This window comes from Pogona vitticeps, chromosome 3 (genome assembly GCF_051106095.1).
Source record: "Pogona vitticeps strain Pit_001003342236 chromosome 3, PviZW2.1, whole genome shotgun sequence".
Classification (NCBI taxonomy): domain Eukaryota; kingdom Metazoa; phylum Chordata; class Lepidosauria; order Squamata; family Agamidae; genus Pogona; species Pogona vitticeps.
Window position 1 is genome coordinate 169,212,712 of NC_135785.1, and position 23,049 is coordinate 169,235,760.

The 23,049-nt window shown below is 42.1% G+C and overlaps 1 protein-coding gene across 6 annotated transcripts in view; it reads left to right on the plus strand.

Annotated features, from left to right (window-relative positions):
* Positions 1-23,049, plus strand: part of ST6GAL2 (ST6 beta-galactoside alpha-2,6-sialyltransferase 2) — a 102,604-nt gene that overhangs the window by 27,380 nt on the left and 52,175 nt on the right. For 3 of the 6 annotated variants that reach the window (XM_072994533.2, XM_072994531.2, XM_072994534.2), the window contains exon 2: positions 12,960-13,962. In XM_072994533.2, coding sequence (XP_072850634.2) covers positions 13,017-13,962 — 946 coding nt within the window. In that variant the 5' untranslated portion in view covers positions 12,960-13,016. Of the gene's footprint in view, positions 1-11,870; positions 12,046-12,959; positions 13,963-23,049 lie in introns of all 6 variants that reach the window. The other 3 variants (XM_078391470.1, XM_072994532.2, XM_078391469.1) reach the window with 2 other exon arrangements.

A 23,049-nucleotide genomic window follows, 5' to 3' on the forward strand; every position in this document is an offset into this window, starting at 1 on the left:
GTGGGGAATAGAACTGCAACTAGATATACAGAGGGAGATATGGCGCTGGCACAGTTGCCATTCATTCCAGAAAAACAGTGGACAGAAGTTTGAAAGGCTGTCCACTGTTCTGGCTCTGTGACCACCTGTCAGGCTCGAGGTAGCCGGCTCATTTGGCCCTCCGCTCTAAAACTGGTGTTGCTGAAAGCCAGATCTGTATCCAATAAGTCCCAGCTGATTTACAATCTTATTCTGGAAGGGAAGGCAGATCTGGCCTGCGTAACCAAACCTTGGATGGGAAGTGATGGGGGTATACCTCTGTCCTTTTCCTGTCCTCCCGATTATGCTGTCCAACACCAGGGTAGATCAGAGGGACGGAGTGATGGTGTCGCCATTGTTTATAGAAACACTCTGGAGGTTGTTAGGCTCTCTGCTATGGCAACGCCTGGCCTGGAGGCCCTCCACGTGTCGATTGGGGCCAGGGATGGTATTGGGATCTTGCTGGCATACCGTGCTTCCCGCAATCCAGTTATTTCCTTACCAGAGCTTGGCAGACTTCGGCTCTGTGACCCTGTTGAGATCCCTGAGGCTATTTGTCTTGGGTGATTTCAACATCCATGCAGAGATGGAGGTTTCCGGTCTGGCTCTTGAGTTCTTGGAAACCATGGCTTCCTTGGATATGTACCAACATGTTAACAGCCCCACCCACGTGGGTGGTCGTATTCTAGACCTGGTGTTCTCTTCTGAGCAGAGAGAGTGTGGTCCGATGGTGACTAACTTTATGTCTGTCATGGATCACCACCTAATAAAATGCAACCTCACAGTGGCTCTACTCCCCCGCGGGGAACAGGGACCTATTTTAATGGTCCACCCTCGCAGGCTACTGGATCCCATAGGATTCCAGGACTCCATGCAAGGGATACTGATTGATCTTGCTGGTGCTTCTGTCGAGGCTCTGGTTGACAGCTGGCTTGCTGCCGCTACAAGGGCTGTTGACACGATCGCTCCTTTTTTTTTTTAATAATATTTTTTTATTTTTAAACTACTAGGAATAGGGTAGGGACACGATCGCTCCTAAACGCCCTGTCCATTGCAGAGCTCGTCTGGCGCCCTGGTTTAACCAGCAGCTGAGACCTATGAAGCAGAACAGGGGAAGACTGGAGAGCATTTGGAGGCGGACCCCAAGGGAAAATAAAAGCTGTTAGGATTGCATATAACCTTTACCTTTCTAAGGTAAAGGCTGCAAAGAAAGCTTAGTTCGCTCTCCGGATAAGTGAAGCTTCCAACCAGCAAGTGGAATTATTCCTCATAGTGCGCAATCTATCTAGAATTCACCACAGTGATTGGCCTCCCCCAATATCTCACCTGACCAATTTGGAGCATAAGCTAAAGTGGAGACCATCCGGCGGGACCTAACCCCCTATTTGAAACCAGTAGATTGAGCCAAGACATCCAGAGCACTGTATTGCCCGGTGAGAATTACAGTGGTGCCTCGCATAGCGAGGTTAATCCGTTCCAGATTAACCTTCGCTATAGCGAAACATCACTGAACGGGACAGGGAAAGCCATTGGAACGCATTAAACATCGCGAGGGGAGGGTGCGAAAACGCTGCGCGCAGCCATTTTGGGGCTTCCGGCGGCCATTTTGTCCGCCGAACAGCTGATCGTCGGAGCTTCGTTTTGCAAAGGTCGGTAAGTGAAATACCGATCTTCGCAAAGCAAATTTCGCCCTATCTAAAGCTCGTTGGGCGATCGCATTAGCAATCCCAGAAAAGGGATCGCTATGTGATTTCGTCATTATACGGTGGCCTCGTTAAGTGAGGCACCACTGTACTCACTTTCAGCTGGTGACATCACTCGAGGTCGACAAGTGAGGTGAGGTCACTGTCATGCCACCACCTCCTCCCTTGACCTTTGTCCGGCCTGGCTAATCAGAGCGGCCAGGCCCATGACAACCAAATGGGCTACCACAATAATTAATGGGTATCTCCAGGAGGGCAGGGTTCCCCTTGCCCTCAAGGAGACACTCTTCAGGCCCATTAGGAAGAAACCGAGCTTGGTGGCGGACAACATTGGCAATTATAGGCCCGTCACCAATGTTTCCTTCCTTAGCAAGGTTGTAGAGGGGTGGTGGCCAATAAACTTTAGGCTCTCTTAGATAAAATCAATGCCCAGGATCCATTCCAGTCAGGCTTTAGGCCACGTCATGGTATGGAAACGGCATTGGTTGCCCTGCTGGATGACCTATTGAGGGAAGCTGATGGGGCAAAATGTCTTTGTTGGTTCTTGATATCTCAGCTGCCTTTGATATCGTCAACCACAGTATCCTCCTGAAATGGCTTTCCAAGTTGGGGATTGGTGGCCTGGCTCTTGCCTGGCTCTGGTCCTTCTTGGAGGACCGTTCCTAGAGAGTTCAGCCTGGAGAGAGTGTATCGGCCCCGTGGCTCCTCACCTGCGGGGTGCCACAGGGCTTGATCATCTCCCCAATCCTGTTTAATATCTATATGAAGCCGCTGGGAGGGACCATCCGGGGGGTGTGGTGCTTCATGTCATCAGTATGCTGATGGCATGCAGCTCTACATCTCGTTTTTTCCAACAGCAGTGGATGCCGTTGTGTCCCTTGAGCGTTGCCTTGGGGGGGGACTGCAATAGATGCAGGAGAATGGACTGAGGCTGAACCCGGACAAGACTGAGGTCTTGAGGGTGGTCGCCCCCCATCCTATCAGTGGTTTGAGAAGCTCCCTCTTTCGGGGGGGGCACTCTCACCACAAAGAGTGTGGTCTGCAATTTGGGGGTTCATCTTGACCCAGTGCTTACCATGGAGTCCCAGGTAGTGTCTGTGGTCTGCACCACCCATCTACATCTTGCCCGGCTGCGCTCCTGTCTTGATGTTGGGGCACTCACCACTCTGGTCCATGCACTGTTAATCTTGAGATTAGACTACTGTAATTCGCTTTACATGGGGATGCCCTTGAGATTGATGCAGAAGCTATAAATGGTCCAGAACATGGCCGCCAGATTATCAACTGGGTTGAAAAAATATCTTCACATTTCCCCCACTCTGGCGGCCTTAAACTGGTTGCTCATTCGTTTCTGCATTGACTTCAAGATAGTAACGCTTACATATAAAGCCCTAAATGATTTAGGACCTCAATACCTGACAGAGTGCCTGCTCCCACCTACCTCTACTCATATCAATCTAGCCAGGCTGGGCTGATGAGGGGCTTGACCCCGAGAGAGGCCCAGAAGGAGAGAACTAGTAACCGGGCTTTCTCAGCGGTGACCCCTCACCTTTGGAACATCTTGCCCCTTGAGATTCGCCTGGCACCCTTGCTGGGTGTTTTTAAGAACAAGCTGAAGACTTGGTTCTTCAGGCAGGCCTTCCCCCCCCCTTCCAATTCTTAGTTCCCTATCTCTTACCATCTTGGACTTTGCCTATCTCTATGATGTTTAATATTTTTGTTTGTTCTCATTTTGTTTTATATTCGGACTGTAAGCCAACCAGAGTAGATTCGTTGAATCTAGATGGGTGGGGTAAAAGCTGGGAAATAAATAAATACATAAATAAAGCAAGCAAGCAAGCAAGCAAGCAAGCAAGCATTGAGCTTATCCACCTAGTCACTTAGTTATAACACACCATTTAAGCAGTAATTTTGTCCCCTGTTCACTTGTAACGTAAGGTAGCTGTGTCTTTTACAGGAAAAATGAATTGCAAACTGAGTATGTGTTAATGTTACTTCCAATATCTGATGTGTAAGCATCAGATATTGCTGTTCTACGGGACATGTCCTTTGTGGCATCTCTCCCTTGAAGGGTATGATTTCTAGAAAGTCAGATAGATTTTTCTAGCTTAATATGTTTACATGGAGTCCAAATCTTTACACAGACATTAAAGGCATGTTAGATTTTGAAAAATTCAGAAAAAATAGCACTGTTACAGACAAAAGCAAGCCTTGTAATACCTTAAAATCTCTGTCTCTGTCTCTCTCTGTCTCTGTCTCTGTCTCTGTCTCTGTCTCTCTCTCTCTCTCTCTCTCTCTGTGTGTGTGTGTGTGTGTGTGTGTGTGTGTATGTGTGAAAGAGAGAGAGAGAGAGAGAGAGAGAAACTTTTCTAGATTATAGCTAACTTGCATCTGAAGAAGTGAACAAAAGTTCAGAAACGGTTATGCAAGACAGGGAGCTAGTAGGTTGGTTGAAGTTTAAGACTTTAGCCCTGTTAAAACAGCAGTGAATGCACTTTCCATAGCATTGTGATTGGGGATCTCCCATCCTGCTTTGTTGTCATTTTCTTTCGTGCAATCAAACAGAGTTCTGAAAATGAAAGGTTTTTGCTCATGAGTAGACTAAGCAGGAACAAGAACATCATGCATAGAACCTACACCCTAGCAGGAACTAGTGTTCAGGTGTCTCCATCACTGCATAAAGAAAGTGATGACAAGTTGGGCTGAACTAGGTAAGCATGCTGATGAAGGTAGATTCATTAATACTTGATTAGGGCTTTCATCCTCCTTAATGAGCATGCTAACCATTTTTGTACGGTAATATTTTTCTGCACATATTTTTTTAAAAAAAGAGGTAAAATTTCCACTAAGCAGGGTTGGGGGGGGGAATAGTCTGCTCTGGTTAATGTCAGCTTTATGTGCAAAAATTGGGAGGTGAAGCTTTTCCATGCATGAAAATAAGAACAATCGCCTACTGATGCCTGCAGAAGAAGCTATTTGAATGGGTGGATTTAGGGCAGTCAGCAGCTGGGCTGCCCTAAATGGACTTGAGCCAGGGTGATCTGCACTTCCAGTAAGTTTCTGCCATAAAGGCATTTTGGCTAAAGCCACATAACATAGTAATAGGCAGCTCACTCTAATAAAATAGAGTCTTGGCTGAAGATGGCCTTTTGTCAGTTATTCCATGCAGACTTACACTGCTTGGGCACTGAAGTATTTTCATGCTTTGGACTGGTTTGTTCCACCTCAGCTGGATCTTGGGCCTTCCAGATGGGTAGAGATGTAGAGAGCTTCCTGTTGCAGGTTGGGGCGGGAATCATGAATGAGGGGACTTCTGTTTGGGTTGAAGAACTGCTTTGCAATTTAAAAAGAACATATGAGTTCTTTAGTTGCATGCGCTTGTAATCTCGAGATTAGACCACTGTAATGCGCTCTACGTGGGGCTACCTTTGAGACTGATGCGGAAGCTTCAAATGGTGCAGAATGCGGCGGCCAGACTTCTTAGAGCGGTGAGAAAACACCATCATATCTCTCCCACTCTGGCCGCATTGCACTGGCTGCCTGTGGGCTTCTGTGACAATTTCAAAGTTTTAATGGTTACATAAAAAGCCCTAACTGTTTAGGACCTCGCTATCTAACAGAATGCCTTCTCCCACCAAAATCTACCCATATCACTCGATCTAGTCAGGAGGTGTGACTGAGGAGCTTAACACCAAGAGAGGCCTGGAAGGAAAAAACAAGAAACCGGACCTTCTCAGCAGTGGCACCTCGTTTATGGAATAACCTACCTTCAGAGATCCATATGGCCCTTTTGCTGGGTATTTTTAAGAGCCAATTAAAAACCTGGCTATTCAGGCAGGCCTTGCCTTCGGGCACTATTTGATCTATTTTCTTTGTCTTTTTCCATCTTGAATGATTATTTATTCTTGGATAATGATGTTATTTTAATTGTTTATTTTGTCTGATGGGCAGGATATAAATATAACAAATAAATGATGGGCAAAATGTTATAAATTTGAAGACGTTTAGTTGTAACATAAGTGTAAAGAAGAGAAAGTGGATATTCTAATGAACTATTACTATTGCACATTGGTGGTAGTAGAAGAAATGAACGTCTCATTCAGAGGTAAAGATGTTTTGTTGTCAGATGTTTTCAGAAAGGAAATAGTAACATATTAACTTTTGCTAAATTTAGGGCTTAAAATGACCAACCAAAATTGTTTGTAAATACCGATTTCGAACTTAAGTAATTTTATTGATTTCATATTAATTACTTTACACACAATTCTAACCTTCCCGTTTTCAAAATATAAATGCAAAATTAGGACTTTAAATGATCAGCCAAAAGCAAAATAACTACATTGTACCCAAGTCGGCTTTTGATTTCTGCTGTTTTTCAGCAGCTTTCATTAGCATATTCCATTGTACCTCTGTAGTCATAATGAAAGTGTGAATTAACTTTATACCCTGTGGATAACGGAATTTCCCTTAAGAAAACAGCTTCTTTTTCTAAAAGGCTTTTAAACAGTGATTGCAAAATTGTATATACTGCAAAAACAGCTGGAGAAATTCTTGACTAAAACCATTGTGAGGGGAGAATAAGTGGGGCTTTTCTTTACACTCTTTGTGTGATAATGATTTATAGACATATCGCAAAGTTCCCTAACCAGGTAAGAACCATGACTAATCCCAGTGGCTTGCATTAGGTTACGTGTGTGTCACATGCAGGAAAAAAAAAGCTCTCTTGATCAAAAGTTGGGTTAAAGCAGTAAATCACTCTACCATGCGTGAAGCTGTGCCAGAAAAGAGAAAACGTAAGCATTAATACTGCTTTATTTTCTTTAGGCTACCCAAATAAAATAAATCCCAGTTAGTGTTCATTGGCTTGTCATCAGCCATTTAACCTTATTACATGTTAGCTTTATTTATTAAGTTCTACAAAACAAAATAGAAACTTCAGATTTTGATAATACTTCAAGCATTGCTAAGCATTTGAACAGATCTTCGCTTTTCCTTCTGGCAAGCTTTCTTTTAAATAGAAGTGTCATGGAGGAACCGTTACTTTAACGATAACTTAGATCAGAATTCAGAATTCCTGTTCAAACGTCCAGTGATCATTGTGCATTGACATTTGGGGATTTCTTGACAGCAGTGGGATCTTGACCTGGTTGTAATCATGCAAATATGTCCCTTAAAAAAAAAAATGAATAGTTGTCCCCATAGGGTGCCTGTCTGGTTGGCCTGTGCAGGAAGCATAATCATAGCTGTCCTACAAAGGGGTGATCATGTGGGTGGCTATATAACCAAGGCTACTATTGTACTGTAGATAATTCTCTTTTTAGATATTTTTAAATTTTTTTTAATATACTGGGTTATTATAATTGTTTACTGCAGTGCTAAGAAGTGAAAGAAGGGAAGTCATTAAAGGAGGGAGAACAAAGGACAGAGCACTCAAATATTAGCACTTCTGAACTATTCAAAGTTCTGATGCATACTTGCTTGCAGAGAGATGTAGAAAGAGATTGGCTACCGTCCCCCCTCCCCGTTTCTTTCTTCCACGTTTGTTTGGAATAGTGATCTCGGGGAAGTTAATTTGGATCTGCTCCTAGGTGGTCTAAATGAACACCTGTGTTGTGGGCAGGGAGGTAGATGGTTGTGGATCACTCTGGAAAGCTGGAAAAGGTTGTACATTTTGCAGTTCCATGTGATCACTCTGTCTACTAGTGTGCCCCTGATATACCGGTATCTCCACCTCAATCACAGATTTGGTGATCTAACAGTAAAGGAAGCCATGTGGCATGGAGGGTCAGCTGAATATAAGCATGCAGCTAGTGACCCTAATTAGACAAGACACTGATTCCATGCCGAGAAGCAATGTTCCCTAGGTTATTAATGACAGAAACATGACTGTCTTTAGATTGGTCATTGAAATTTAAACAACAGGGTTGCATGGCTGACTGCAGAGACATGCATTAAAAAGGAGACTGTATTATAAAAGCAGGAGACACACTTACCTGAACATGTGTTTTAGTCATTGAACACCTAATCTCAAAAGGGAATTTGTGCTTATTCATATGGTGCAGCCTCTAGAACACTATCCTAGGCACCTCGGAACAGCTGTCTTACCTGTATGCCTTAAGTCTAGATCTTCTACGAAGACGACAGTGAAACATTCCTTGTAATGTTTCTGCAAACATTTCCTTTTAAGGTGTACAAATACAAATAGGGCAAAGTAAATTAGAGCAGAAGGTTAAACTTTGGAATAAAACTGCTGTATAAACTTCGGAATAGAATACATATTAGTATATGTTCTTCTTCACTTCTGGAAAGTGGCTGTCTCTGGTACAGTATATAGTGTAATTTGTATTGCACTACTAATTGTAAACTGTGGTTATTCTGCATTTTTGTGACAAGAGTTACTCCCGTGAGAAGCACATAAGTTACTCCTTGCTCAGAGATTATATGAGGTAATGTGTGTATTAATAAGAAATGTTACAAAGGCCTGTAATGTCTTATTCCTAACAGCTATGTCTTATACATAGTCACATTAAGTGTACATGGCTTTCTGATTTATTTACCCTGTCAAAATGTTTTAAGACTCTTCAAATCTGCTATTTAATATTTTTCTTTAAGGATAGTGTCTGGAGTCAGACTCAAAAGTCCATCCCAAGCTATATGTATCAATTTGTGCAGGTGTGATTAATGCAGTTCATAAAATTGCTGGTAGAAGCCATTTCTGATGTTGAATGGCTCATTCATTACCTATAATTCCTTCTCCCAGCAGCCATTTCTGCTTGTAATACACCATAGAATATCCCTGCAGTCATTCACAGTTGTACATGATGTCAGAGCAGAGGAACGTGCTGCTTTGAACTGCGGGTTTTCAGTTCGTCCACTCTTCTAACGCAAATGGAGTGGGCAGAGAGAAATCACTACCATAGGAGACTGGGTTGGATTGAAAATGGATCACAGTTTCTTGCTTCTACTTCAAATTAATAGTCAAACTGCACACTTCAGTTGTATTCCATTTCTTCCAGAGCCACAAAACGCCTAATAGCCATGCTACTAGCATTTCTAGTACACATGAACAATTGTGCAGCAAGTTATGTAACAAAGGACAGGTGGGTGTTTTTTTTTTAAACTTTCATACTCAGCAGTGAGACATTTTAGTCCCTTGGAGTCATGTTGCAGAATTCACACAGAACTAGACCTACAAACTGGTTCCACTGGAAAACTAGGCACGTGTTTCCCAAGGGCCATGTTTTCCATTGGAAATGTGGTTATTTTGATAGTAGTGGAAGTAATGACTGCACAGGTAAAGTGGGTGGTAGGTGGTTTGATGGTGGTCATGGCAGGCTGTGAGCTCCTGTGAGCCCCATAGGGAAAGTGGTTTCTCTCACCCCTATCGGAGGTGCCCCATCTCTGGTACATCAATGGCATTGTCACTGGAAGAGTTGTAAAGGGAGCTGTGGATAGCTCAGTAGCTGTGGACTCAGAGGTTAGAATTTGATTCTCCACCATGCTTGGCGGGGCTGGACTTGATGATCCATAGGTTCTCTTCCAGCTCTGCAGTTCTAAGATTATCATTCTTATTGTTGTTGATGCTTTTAAATCCCAGTCATTGGCCATGCAGTTTCTTTTTTAAAAGACAAACACTATTGGGGATAACAATGTGCTAGAGATAACACTCGTCCCAACAGATCTTTTGCTTATTTTGCTGCAAGATTTCTCTTTTTAAATCCATCTGGTGTGGAACAAAATAAGGAGGAGAAGTGATTCTTATTAGGCTGGCCCTGTTTGTCAGATGAGTGGAATACAGTATTCAGTGGGTTTAACAAATACAAATTGTAAATTTAACCCTAAACCTGGCCCTAATTCGTAGTCCTTTGGACTTGTTAGGGAGTTAGAAAATACCATGGAACTCACCTCATCAATTTTACCATGATGGGTTTACAGCACTTAGGGAATTCAGAATAAAAGAGCCTCAGCATCTTACCCCTCATCCTTAATTAACCATTGCACTAAAGGATACTATCAGTGGAAGCAGCAGGAAAACTCCCTGGTGACAAAATGCCATACTCACACCTACTGTACTCCTAGTCCATCTCACTCTTAGTTACAGATATGATTGGGGCTTTCTCTTTTAAAAGTTATTTGCTGTTTTTGGGGTGGCTCAGTTAAGAGATGAGAAGGATATTCACCACACTCTGAAATCTGGCAACTACCTGGAAGGAAAATGGTTGGTGTGGCTTGTGGTCACCTCAGGAATTTCGCTGGGTTTTCAAATGATAATATTTGATTTCAGGAACCAACATTCTGCATTTCATAAATTCCCATGTCAGCCAACTATCGGCCAGATAAATTTTGCATATTCTAGAATACAGAAGTATCTCAAAAGCCACTTATGTGTGGTTTCAAGGCTGTGCATACCACAATCTTATGGAACAAAAACTGCAGAATTGAAAGTGGTAAAACTGCCACTTTTAAAGGTCTGCCACCTTATTATCTGTGGAGCAGAAACGAGGGAGTTCTTTGTTCCTCTCCTTCCCGTTTCTAGTTTTTTTTTTTTTTTGTTTCCTTAACTGTTTATTTCATATTGGAATCACTTTTCACAATTCAGTGTTTTTTAGATTACTTAACAGATTTGTATGTGTTGAACAAATGCACAATTGCTTTTGCCTGGTTAAATATTTTTTAAAAGGCCAGAAAATCCACATAGTTTCTTGAGTATGAAAGACAACATACTTTTTGCTTTCTGTAACATCAAATGTGGTTGCATGCACAGGTATGCACCCAAGGGTTGCAAAAGTGTCAGTTTTATTATAGATTTATCCCTTTGTGAATTCATCAGACTTAAATAGCTCTTCCTTATATATGCCAAAGTGTCAAGAGAAGTCATGTAACTTTGTTTTATTTATTCATTACACGTTCTGACCTTTTTACCAAAGTGGAAAGTGGATATTTTTTGTCCTAATATATGTTATTAGGCAGATTGCACTTTCTCTTGTGATTGATTAGCTGTGTTCCCAAAAAAGAAAAAAGAAAAAAGGAAAAGCAATTTCTCTTTCAAAGAAAGTGTTCTAATTGTGCAGTAGGAAATATTAACAGCAATGTAGTGGTTACAGCTTTGTGCACTTACATGTCTTTATGCATGCTTTGAAAAGAAATATGCCCTTGCTTTGTGCTGAACAAGATTTCTTAATTCCTTTTGCCAGCTAATACCACTGAAACATTTTCCACCCAAGCACTGTAGTCCAATCCTCTCATCAGATCTGAGTTCCCAACACCCTGGGAATGTCTGGCCATCAAATTCACAGCCTTTATATACCCTGGGATAAACATCTAATTGAAAAGCTGCAATATACCTCCTTCTCTTCTTTCAGGAGGAGAAAAAGCCCTACTTAACATAACAGTGTCTAATGTAGAACGTCAACTTGAACCATTCTGACCTTCTAGCTGCTTGTCTTTATATACATATTTCTTAAAGAGAAAAAGTGAGGGGGGGGGAGTTGTCCGCTGAGGCCTCAACAATAGGAAGAACTGAAAGAAGAAAATCTGAAAGGAATACAAAGTCTTCGTCCACTCCGCGCTCTCCCTGTAATACACAGAAGGAGCCCTAGTTTAAAAATGTTAGAAGTGCCTTCTGTGGCAATACAATGGGGGTCAGAGCAAAGGGGCTGGCTGCAGTCAGCTGCTTAAAGGGGGGGCATCAAAGGAGAACAAAAGCTCCCGCAGTACAATATTTTCACCAAAGAGTGCTCTTCGTTTTAATGTGAGCCAAGAATTGTATTATCACTTCTTAGGAATATTGAAAAGATGTGTGCCTTGGCCACATAGCACTGTGTGTAAGACCAGTGTCAGCATCCATGTAGCACATTTTGGTCTTCAGCAGAGGGTTCATGCACATATAAATCTTAATCTTTTCAACAGTAAGGTCTATGAAGGGAAAAGATTATGCTTGGAGAAGATGGCTTGCATAAACCCTAAAGCAAGTTAACTGCAGAGATGAAATATGAAATGGGAATTCCCAGCTTGTAGCTCTGCTTGTTAGCCAACATCTACTTCTGCCCTGAAACTATGAACATTCAGTAAATATTCTGTTAGGTGTTCTGCCCTGATGTCTCAAGTTGGATGTCTGAAGAAAATTTCAAACCCTTTCTGGTCTCTTAGCAGGACGAAAGGATGGGGACTGTGTGCCTTTCAAGATGCTGTTGCACTGCAGTGTTCACTTTCCACATAAATGACTGGGCTGGCTTGGGCTGACTGCTATTCCATTTGGCAACATGAGAACAGGAAGATACTCCCCATCAGTGGTGAAATTATTACAGGATCTCCTTTTTAAAATGTAAATGCACTGGGTTTTTTAAGCTGCATTCACTGGAAAGCAATTCCTTTTGAACTCTGGGGGTTGTGTCTGAGCATGCATAGGATTGAAGTCTAAAAGTATTATAGTATGAGACTCTATTTGTCTTATTGATAAGAAAGATTTACATGGAAGTTTACTGTTTCTTTCAGCAGCATATGTATGTTTATTTTTCCAATTTTTGGAAATGTTGTGTGTGATTTTTGTCTTTCAAGATAGATTTCAATTCAGCTACAATTGAGATGGGAGTGGTTTCCAGAGTTTGTATAATATGCAGAAGTGATAAAACATTCATGATAATGTGCCCCAGATTACTTGACTGTGATACTTCTTTGGAAGGAGATACAGTAATACACAGTGTCCTGCTGCTGTTCGCAGCTAGAATAGACTCATTGTCTGAAATCCGGTAGTCAGTCAAAACTAGAGTAGGCCTGTTGAACCAGCAAGGATCAGGTAAGTCAACTCCTGTAAGTTCCACTGATTTGTTGGACCTACTCTAGTTGTAACTTCCTAGTGGATTTCAGCCATTGGCTTAGTGGGATTTACATAAGTGTTGATTTACCATTTAGCAAATAAATTGGGAATTTTGCTATAGTTGTGACTACCAATGGAAGACAGACTAATACGTTCACCAATCACTAAGTTTCAGTAGAAGGCTGACAATGTACGGATCTTTATGGTTTATTTTTGTTGCTCTTATGTTCCATAGTAAATATCTCAGACCGAAATCCAGTTGCTAGTTGATTTACCATTCATTGAGTCAGCTAAGTTCAGTCACATCAGGTATCTCTTGTTGGGACCTGCAATTGGATTAAGGCCATAATGTTCCCATGCAACTTTTGAGAACATCTTGGAGACTTTCACTTATATTAATTTGTGTTTTTTTTCACCCCCAGGTTTGATTTTGTCCCACCAGCCTGCTAAGGTGCAGAGGAATTGGAATAGACACTGCCATGAAACCTAACTTGAAGCAATGGAAACAACTAATGCTGTTTGGAATATTTGCATGGGGCCTCCTATTCCTGGTGATCTTTGTCTATTTCACAGATAGTAACACAGCTGATGCAGTTCCAAGTTCTTTCTCTTACATTGAGACTAAAAGGCTTCTGCCTATTCAGGGCAAACAGAGAGCTATCATGGGAGCAATACATGACCCATCCTTTTCAGAAACAGTTGTCAGGAACGAGGTGCCTCTCAATAAAGCGGTCTTAGATTCATTTAAATCAGGGGCTGGGAACATTAAGAAGTGGACTGACCTAGATGATGGCTTTGAGAGTGAGGAGGAATTTTTTCCTTCCCAATTAAGAAAGAAGTCAAAAAGTACTTTCTATCAAAGGGATAGTGATTATTTATTTGCTGCTGGTCAGCCTCGGTCACAGAGCAGTGTTCAGCGAATAGTGAAATTAATCTCCGCAGAGGGGGAGGATCATAAGAGGAATGTATTGCAGAATAATTGGTTCCCTCAAAGGAAGATAAAGAAAAGGCATGCAAGACGCAGAAGAAGCCAAATGTTTGAAGAGTCTGATGAATGGGATGGAATATATTCCACTATGTCAAAATCTATCCTGTACAGGCTTTGGAAAGGAGATGTCTCCTCTAAGATGCTGAATCCTCGCCTTCAGAAGGCCATGAAAGATTATCTGAGCACCAATAAGCACGGGGTGCGGTTCAGAGGAAAACGAAACTCCAAGCTGAGTTCCGAACAGCTCTTCTGTGAACTCAAGGCCCGCGTGAACATCCGAACCATTGATGGCAAGGAAGCCCCCTTTTCTGTCCTTGGATGGGAGAAACACGTCCCCCAGATTTCTCTGAATAAGCTGTATCCACATGGGTTTGGAAACTGTGCTGTTGTCATGTCTGCTGGTGCCATACTGAACTCTTCGCTAGGTGATGAAATAGGTAGGTGAAGATGTTTTGGTAAAACATGCCAATCCACAATTCATGGATGGGACTGAAATAGCTAGCCATGTGCACAAGGGCTTTTCATAAGAACCTAGGAGATGCCCTGGTGGGTCAGAAAAAGGCCTGTATGATCCAGTTTCCTGTTTCTCCCAGTGGTTGACTATGTGCTTCTGAGAAGCTAATGAGTAGGATGGGAAGGCCATGGTCTTCTCCTTCTGTTTTCCCTGCAATTAATATTCAGAGGTGGCGTCTAGCCATCAAAGGATTCACTCTCCATGAATGGGCCCACTCCCTTTTGAAGCCAACATAGCTAGGGGTTAGCTATATCATGACATCCTGGGACAACAAATTCTACAGAGTAGGTAAAGGCAGCTTTTATCTGACTTAAATCTTCAACTTCATTGGATGACCCTGTCTACTAGTGTCAAGAGAAAAGAAAGAAATTCTTTAAACTTCACTGCCCACTGAAGTCCATTGTAAGTGTCTTCCCACTTCCAAAGAACACTCTTAAGGGTTTGGGGTTTGGATCTGGTGCTCAGCCAAAGAGCCTGCAGTGTAAAGAGCAAATCTCAAAAAAGTAAATTGATGGGCATGTTGTGAATATGTGGTTTATGTTTTAGGTAGTAAAAATAGAATGAATGCAACATGACTGACCTCTTGTGCAAGACCTTATATGCCTGTTGACATAATAAATGCCACAGGCATTTTTTTTATTCTTTTCATAGCTGTTGGTATAGTTTTAGAGCTTTTTTGCATGGTTATGAGCTCAGACTTCTTGACATTGTCAAAGGTGGTGTTAGTGCCTAAAGCAAATGAAAAAAGAGGAAAAAACCTAGAGAATTAGAGGTCTTTGGCTCCTCTTTTATCTTTAGACAAGAAACTGTGTGTAGCATCCTTAGAATGTATGAATGTCCCCCTTCAGAGGATAGAAACTGTTCCTTCAAAAGGTAGCTCATGAGAGGATTTGGGGGGAAATCCTTCTGAAATTTGGGATGAGCCCCCCCCCACCGCCACTCAGTCCACAAATTGCTCCTGCTTGCATTGTATATATATCCTGGGCCAAGGTACCGAATGCCCACCCGTGCCAGCCATGACAAAATAGTTGATTACAGTGGTGCCTCGCATTACGACATTAATTTGTTCCAGCGAAATCGCTGTAGAACGAAAACGTTGTAATGCGAAATAAAAAAGCCCATAGAAACGCATTAAAACGTGATTAATGTGTTCCTATGGGCTTGAAGCTTACCGTCCAGCGAAGATCCTCCATAGCGCGGCCATTTTCGCTGCCCGTGCAGCGAGGAATCCGTCCCAGAAAACAGTGGGGAGCCATTTTTTTTACCCAGCGGCCATTTTGAAACCGCCAATCAGCTGGCCAAAAATAATTGTTTTGCGAGAATCTGTTCCCAAAGCAGGGAACCGATCATCGCAAAGCGAAAAAAACCCATTTAAAACATCATAAAGTGATCGCTTTTGCGATCGCAAAAAGTTCGTCGTGATGCGATTTCGTCATTAAACGGGGCGCTCGTCTTGCGAGGCACCACTGTACATTGCTTCTTCTTTTTGGCTAAGATCAAATGTGTGTATTTGGTTATGTCCTGTTTCATCCCTTTATTTCTCTCTCTCGTGTGTGTGTGTGTGTGTGTGTGTGTGTGTGTGTTGTGTGCACATCATGTATTTGAAAAGTCTTTGTGTTAGTGACAAAATACGCATTATCAGATTTGTAGATATCTTGGAGAAAAGACATTTGCTTATTTAAAAAGTCACACGGTACATGAGATCTGACACTTTCCACCACATGATTGGAAATACCACAGTGGTGGTAATACACACTGTTTGTGATTAGGGAGAAGAAAATGGATACAATTAGCTATATACTTTCCTTATTTATCTGTGTGTGCGTGCTTGCATGGGAATTGGTGATTAGGCTAAATCTGTGTCTCTGCACTGGCTGCCAGTTGGCTACTGATACAGATTCAAAGTGTTACTCTTGGTTTATAAGATTTTAAAAGTGCTCAGAGACTAACTGAGAGATGCTGCCTCTTGTATAAAGAGTGGACAGGTCTTTAAACTCTGTTGGGGAGGCTCTGCTTACTGTATCACAAAACACCTAAAATCGTATTAATGAAAATTGACACCTTGAATTTGTATCAGGAACTAATTGGCAGCCAATGTAGGCAGGGCTGATCAGAATGGGGCAGGAAAGCCATTTGGTCTGGTCTGCTCATTCATGGAGGGTCTCACATTAAAAATATACCACACTTTTTGTAACCCTGTTTTGGCATTTCTTTATTTTGATATTACAAGGAGCCTCAAAAAAATAGAAGTGATCTTGCCCCTTTCCCACCTTAGAGAGCTCCTTAGTGCAATTCCTGCAGCATAAGTGATAAATCCCGGCTGCCTCTTTCTGTGAGTGGGGTCCAAGGTAGCCTCCTACCAGACACATTACGATATTCTATGTTCTTGAGTTTAGTGATATACAAATCACTACCCGGAAGGTCTCTGCCCAAGAGTGATCATAGCTACTGTACCAGTTGAAGCTGGTAGCGATTGCTCTGAGTTTGTATAGCCAGTTGAGTTTCCAGTTGGGAAAAAATGAATCCATCAGGATCCCTGTTCTTAGAATAAGTGATGTCTGGTGCATGGACGATAGGCCTACTGTTACGTTGAGTATGTAGATACTCAGACACTGATGATGGTGGTGGTCCTTTGTTTTGAATAGTGAATAATGAACCTGAACCATACAGATGTGGCTTTAACAATATAGGTTGAATAATTAATTTCTAATATTTTCTTTAAACAGTATATAGGAGTACCAGCCCAGTAAAAACCAACAGCAATTTAAAATTTGCCTGGATATGGATTGCTATAGAATCAATGGGACTTGAAAGCCTTAATTGGGCTTTATATGATAACTTTATAAGCACAGAAAATGTAATTCAGCCCAAATTCCATTTTGATGCTAGGAGAGCTTTAACAGGAAGAAAATTTAATCCTTGTTTCAGGTAATGGCTAAGAAGAAGAGAAAGAGGGTGTTTTTTTGGGGGGGGGGGTTGTGGGGGAGGGTGTCATTTGAGGTTCCAACAACAACAAAAATTCTCTTCTGGATTCTTTAAAATGTGTGCTACACCTAATCTTCACAGGAGAGCTTCAGCCTGATAATACTGCCTTTAAAAGAGAAACAGATGGAGATGTTAAACTCTGCACTATGAAATTAACCTGTATCGGGTCGTTTAGCCTGCAGTTTCCTTACTAGCCAAACATCTGCTAATCCCCAACTGGATGTGGAGTCACAGTAAAGAATAGATGCATCCCTCAAACCTTTTCCATGCAAGCTGTTAAGTGAAATACGGCATACTGTTGGTTAACAAACAGGGTGAGGAGGACGCTTAATATTAATCTAGAATAAAATAACATTTTTTGAAGTGTGCATCATGAGCCACTGCCACTAGCATGGCTTAATGCTGCCACCTTGTGTCTCTTTCCTGCCACAGTTCTTGCTGAGAAGCTATTTTCTGTCCTGAGTTTTTGTACTACAAATTCGTGCCTTCTCAATGAACCTTCTCAACACTGAAGTCTGAATCAGTTGCTGGGGAATCCTAGATGGAGGGAAAACTGCCTGCAATGAGACGTTCAAAAATCTTAAAACTTCAAAGCTGGAAGGGATCCTATAGATCATGGAGTACAGACCCTATCAAGGAGGCACAGCAGGGAATTGAACTCCCAACCTCCAGCTCTGCAGCCAGAGGCCTAGATTACTGAGCTGTCAGTGGTTAATGGTTGCCCTCCACATGCAAGTTTGATCACTCTTTGTAATTCGCTGCATGTATGATGTTGCACTGCTCTTATCTATTGGAGCACTTCATAGATTGTACACAGTGTACTGTCACATTGCATCTGTGCAGTTCTGTCACTGCATTTCTCTCTCCCCCCCCCCCCCACTTTCTGACTTTCCACTTTTGCTATCAGTTAAACAGTTCAAAGGTGAAGCAGCATGGTGTTGTGAACAGTTTCTAAAGCAGTTAGAGAGGATGCACTCACTGCATGGCACACTCACTGCACAGCAGCCTGCTTAGGTTTTGTGCGCTTGTCCTATTTTGGCAGACCTTCACTTTCATTCAGTTTTAGGGAAACAATAGCCACTATGCTGCTGCTAGTCTAGAGGGTCTGCAGAGTAGACCCGTTGAATCATTTAATAAATGGTAAGTAGCACTTATGTAAATCTTATGGAACCAGTGAGTCTGTTCTTATTGGGCCTAGTAGCAGAATGCTTGCATACATGTTATGTATGAGAGCCAGTGTTGTGTTGTTGATAGAAGGCCAAACCAGGATTTAGGAGACCTGGTTTGAAATGTGTGTTTGGCCATAAAAACTTATTGCAGGGTGTCAATGGTTAAACCACTCTCAACATCTCATATACTCTGAAAACCCTGTTAAGTCCCCCTAAGTTTGAAGCAACATAACGGCACATAACATACACAGGTGTGTGTGTGTGTGTGTGTGTGTGTGTGTGTAAGGCTGTATATTTGTATACATGGAGGGGAAACTGTTTATTTTCAAGATACTTGTGTTAACTCCCCCTCCCTGCCCACTTCTATTTCCTCCTCAGCTGTTCTGATTAAAAACAATAAACTTCTTTCCAACACAGTGAAAAAGAAAGCCATGTGTTTCAGGAGTTAATTAACAAGCACAGCTGGGTGATACTTCCACCGGGTTACCGCAATGTATTTTAGAGTGAGGGAGAGAGAAGCATTAGAGTCCTTTGGGGATCTTCTTGGGGGGGAAAAGAAGAGCAGAGGAGTTCGAAATTTATTCTGGCCAGATGTTACAGTCATGGGAACTGTAATTACCTAAGTTCCAAAATGGAGACTCCAGGCTCGGCAAGGCAGATGCTTCCTATCTCCATCTCTGTTGACAACATTACTCTGCAAATTGTCTATTGCTTGTACCAACACCTATAGCTCTTATTTTGGCTTGCAGCAAGTTCCCCCCCCCATGGTTATCCCTACATCATCCAGGCTGCCTTGAGCAGCTGTTTGTGGTATTCTTCTGTGTGACTGAAAAACGGAAACTTAGGTCTGTGATCCATGAGTTAAAATCATGGTTACAACGCCTGGCTAGAATTCTGTTTCTTTCTATGTTCCCATGTTTTTTTATGCCCAGCCTAGTGAAGAGTTCTGAAAGTTCCCTTCCTTGCCTGTTTTTGTTGGTTTGTTTAAATATTTTGATGGCCCAAGGGGTATTACCCAACAAAGCTTTTAAATTTTACTCCTGGAAGACCTGGGCAAGTTTTATTTTTTACAATGAAGGCAACAACAAACAGAGCAGGATCTGAAATCATGCCCCCACCTAGTTGTGTGTTTGTACATAGCATAATTAAAGTGTTCAAAACATGTTTTTCAAATAATGTATATCAGCAGTTTCAAATTCTCTCTCATGCTAAAATGTTTGCCCTGACTTGGTTCTCCCTCTGTTGCAGCCTCCCTGATTCCTCTGGCCACAATCTGTTCCCCCCCCCCGCCCCCCCGCAACTCTCTCTTCCATGCTGGCCCAGAGAATGAGCCTTGGGGGATTGCTACTTTGGGACATTGTATACTGTGCTGCTCTTGCCATCTCATCCTTTTCCATCTTGATCACTGGTGATAGAGAACTGGCCAAGAAAAATACATATCTCACCTGATTTAATACTGCTACTACTTCTTCACTCACTCACTCACTCATTCACTCATTTCTATCCACTTCCAGCTCTTCCGTTTTACATGTATAAAAGTCAGCACTTAGTAGTAATTAGTTACAACTTGCAATTAAAGATTATCAAATAAATAAAATGTAACCAAGTTGCATTAACAGTGTAATATAGCAATTTATAACCTTGTTCCTTTAAGGAATAAGGTTTTTTGTTTGTTCAGTCGTTTAGTCGTGTCCGACTCTTCGTGACCCCATGGACCAGAGCATGCCAGGCCCTCCTGTCTTCCACCGCCTCCCGGAGTTGTGTCAAATTCATGTTGGTTGCTTCGATGACACTGTCCAACCATCTCATCCTCGGTCGTCCCCTTCTCCTCTTGCCTTCACACTTTCCCAACATCAAAGTCTTTTCCAAGGAGTCTTCTCTTCTCATGAGATGGCCAAAGTACTGGAGTCTCAGCTTTAGGATCTGTCCTTCCAGTGAGCACTCGGGGTTGATTTCCTTTAGAATTGATAGGTTTGTTCTCTTTGCAGTCCAGGGAACTCTCAAGAGTCTCCTCCAGCACCACAATTCAAAAGCATCAATTCTTTGGCGGTCAGCCTTCTTGACGTTCCAGCTCTCACTTCCATACATCGCTACTGGAAAAACCATAGCTTTGATTATGTGGACCTTTGTCGGCAAGGTGATGTCTCTGCTTTTTAAGATGCTGTCAAGGTTTGTCATTGCTTTCCTCCCAAGAAGCAGGCGTCTTTTAATTTCGGGGCTGCTGTTTCCATCTGCAGTGATCATGGAGCCCAAGAAAATAAAATCTGTCACTGCCTCCATATCTTCCCCTTCTATTTCCCAGGAGGTGATGGGACCAGTGGCCATGATCTTAGTTTTTTTGATGTTGAGTTTCAGACCGTTTTTTGCACTCTCGTCTTTCACCCTCATTACAAGGTTCTTTAGTTCCTCCTCACTTTCCACCATCAGAGTAGTATCATCTGCATATCGGAGGTTGTTGATATTTCTTCCTGCAGTCTTAATTCCAGCTTGGGATTCCTCCAGTCCAGCCTTCCGCATGATGTATCTGCATATAAGTTAAATAAGCAGGGTGAAAATATACAGCCTTGTCGTACTCCTTTCCCAATTTTGAACCAATCCGTTGTTCCATATCCAGTTCTAACTGTTGCTTCCTGTCCCACATATAGGTTTCTCAGGAGATGGATAAGGTGGTCAGGCACGCCCATTTCTTTTAGGACTTGCCATAGTTTGCTGTGGTCCACACAGTCAAAGGCTTTTGCATAGTCAATGAAGCAGAAGTAGATGTTTTTATGGAACTCTCTGGCTTTCTCCATAATCCAGCGCATGTTGACAATTTGGTCTCGAGTTCCTCTGCCCCTTCGGAATCCCGCTTGTACTTCTGGGAGTTCTCGGTCCACATACTGCTGAAGCCTACCTTGTATGATTTTGAGCATAACCTTGCTGGCGTGTGAGATGAGTGCAATTGTCCAGTAGTTGGAGCATTCTTTGGCACTGCCCTTCTTTGGGATTGGGATGTAGACTGATCTTTTTCAGTCCTGTGGCCACTGTTGAGTTTTCCAAACTTGTTGGCATATTGAATGTAGCACCTTAAGAGCATCATCCTTTAAGATTTTAATAGTTCAACTGGAATGCCATCACCTCCACTGGCCTTGTTGTTAGCCAGGCTTTCTAAGGCCCACTTGACTTCACTCTCCAGGATGTCTGGCTCAAGGTCAGCAACTACATTGTCTGGGTTGTCCGGGATATCCAAAACTTTCTGATATAATTCCTCTGTGTATTCTTGCCACCTCTTCTTGATGTCTTCTGCTTCTGTGAGGTAATAGTTTTTAATTGCTTTTAAAGTTACATGAGTATGTGGCACCCCTAGTTTGACGTGTTTTGCACCATAAGTGAGCACCTTTTAGCATTTTGTTGTTTTTTTAAAGTAACTAAAAAGTAGTCCTTTTTATTACTTCTGAATAACAAGAGTCATTTTTAACTGTGTTATAACTACAGCACTAAGTATTTGGGGTTTTTAAAGTTACTTTTTACTTTTCTTACTTATGAGATGGCCACAATATTGGAGCCTCAGCTTCAGGATCTGTCCTTTCAGTGAGCACTCAGGGTTGATTTCCTCAAAATGGATAGATTTGTTCTCTTTGCAGTCCAGGTGACTCTCAAGAGCCTCCTCCAGCAACACAGTTCAAAAGCATCAATTCTTCAGTGGTCAGCCTTCTTTATGTTCCAGCTCTTACTTCCATACATCGCTACTGGAAAAACCATAGCTTTGACTATCTGGACTTTTGTCAGCAAGATTATGTCTCTGCCTTTTAAGATGCTGTTGAGGTTTGTCATTGCTTTCCTCCTAAGAAGCAGGTGTCTTTTAATTTTGTGGCTGCTGTCACCATCTGCAGTGATCATGGAGCCCAAGAAAGTAAAATCTGTCGCTGCCTCAATATCTTCCCCTTCTGTTTGCCAGGAGATGACGGGACCAGTGGCCATGATCTTAGCTTTTTTGATGTTGAGCTTCAGACCATTATTTGCACTCTCCTCTTTCACCCTCGTTATGAGGTTCTTTCATTCCTCCTCACTTTCTGCCTTCATTAGCTCTTGAGCTACTTGTCCTCCACTCTTCCTCAGTTGCATGTTGGACGCCTTCTGACCTGAGGGGCTCATCTTCCAGCATCATATCTTTTAGCCTTTTGTATCTGTCCATGGAGTTTTCTTGGCAAAGATACTCGAGTGGCTTGCCAGTTCCTGCTCCAGGTGGATCGCGTTTAGTCAGAACTCTCCTCTATGACCTGTCCATCTTGGGTGTCCCTGCACGGCATAGCCCATAGCTTCTCTGAATTACTCAAGCCCCTTCGCCACGACAAGGCAGCAATCCATGAAGGGGAATGGGCAAATTCAATACAGACGATTACCACATCTACTATTGTGGGCAAGAATCCTGTAGAAGAAATGGAGTAGCCCACATAGTCAACATGAAGGGGGATGCAATTATAGGCTGTTGTTTACTCATAATATAAGGAATATATAGTCATTTTATAGCATCATTTATCAAACATTGATATTGAAAGTATGGCAGTGAATATAATATTAACATTTGAAAAAAATCTGTTGTGAAAGACATGAAAACTATATACTGTGTATATATTTTTAAAAACTGTAGACATAAAGGTTACTAGATTGCACATTTCAGATTTGTTGTTGTGAAGCACTTTTCCAACATTAATGTTTCTAAAAGTATAATTTCTAAAGCAGCAACTGCTGAATTAAAACAGTAATGAAGCATAGAGATCAACTCTGCATGTGAATCTTGCCAGTATATTCTCATTGCATGCATGGGATGGTTATATATTATAGCAGAGAGGAACAAGGATGGAGCCTTCCCATAC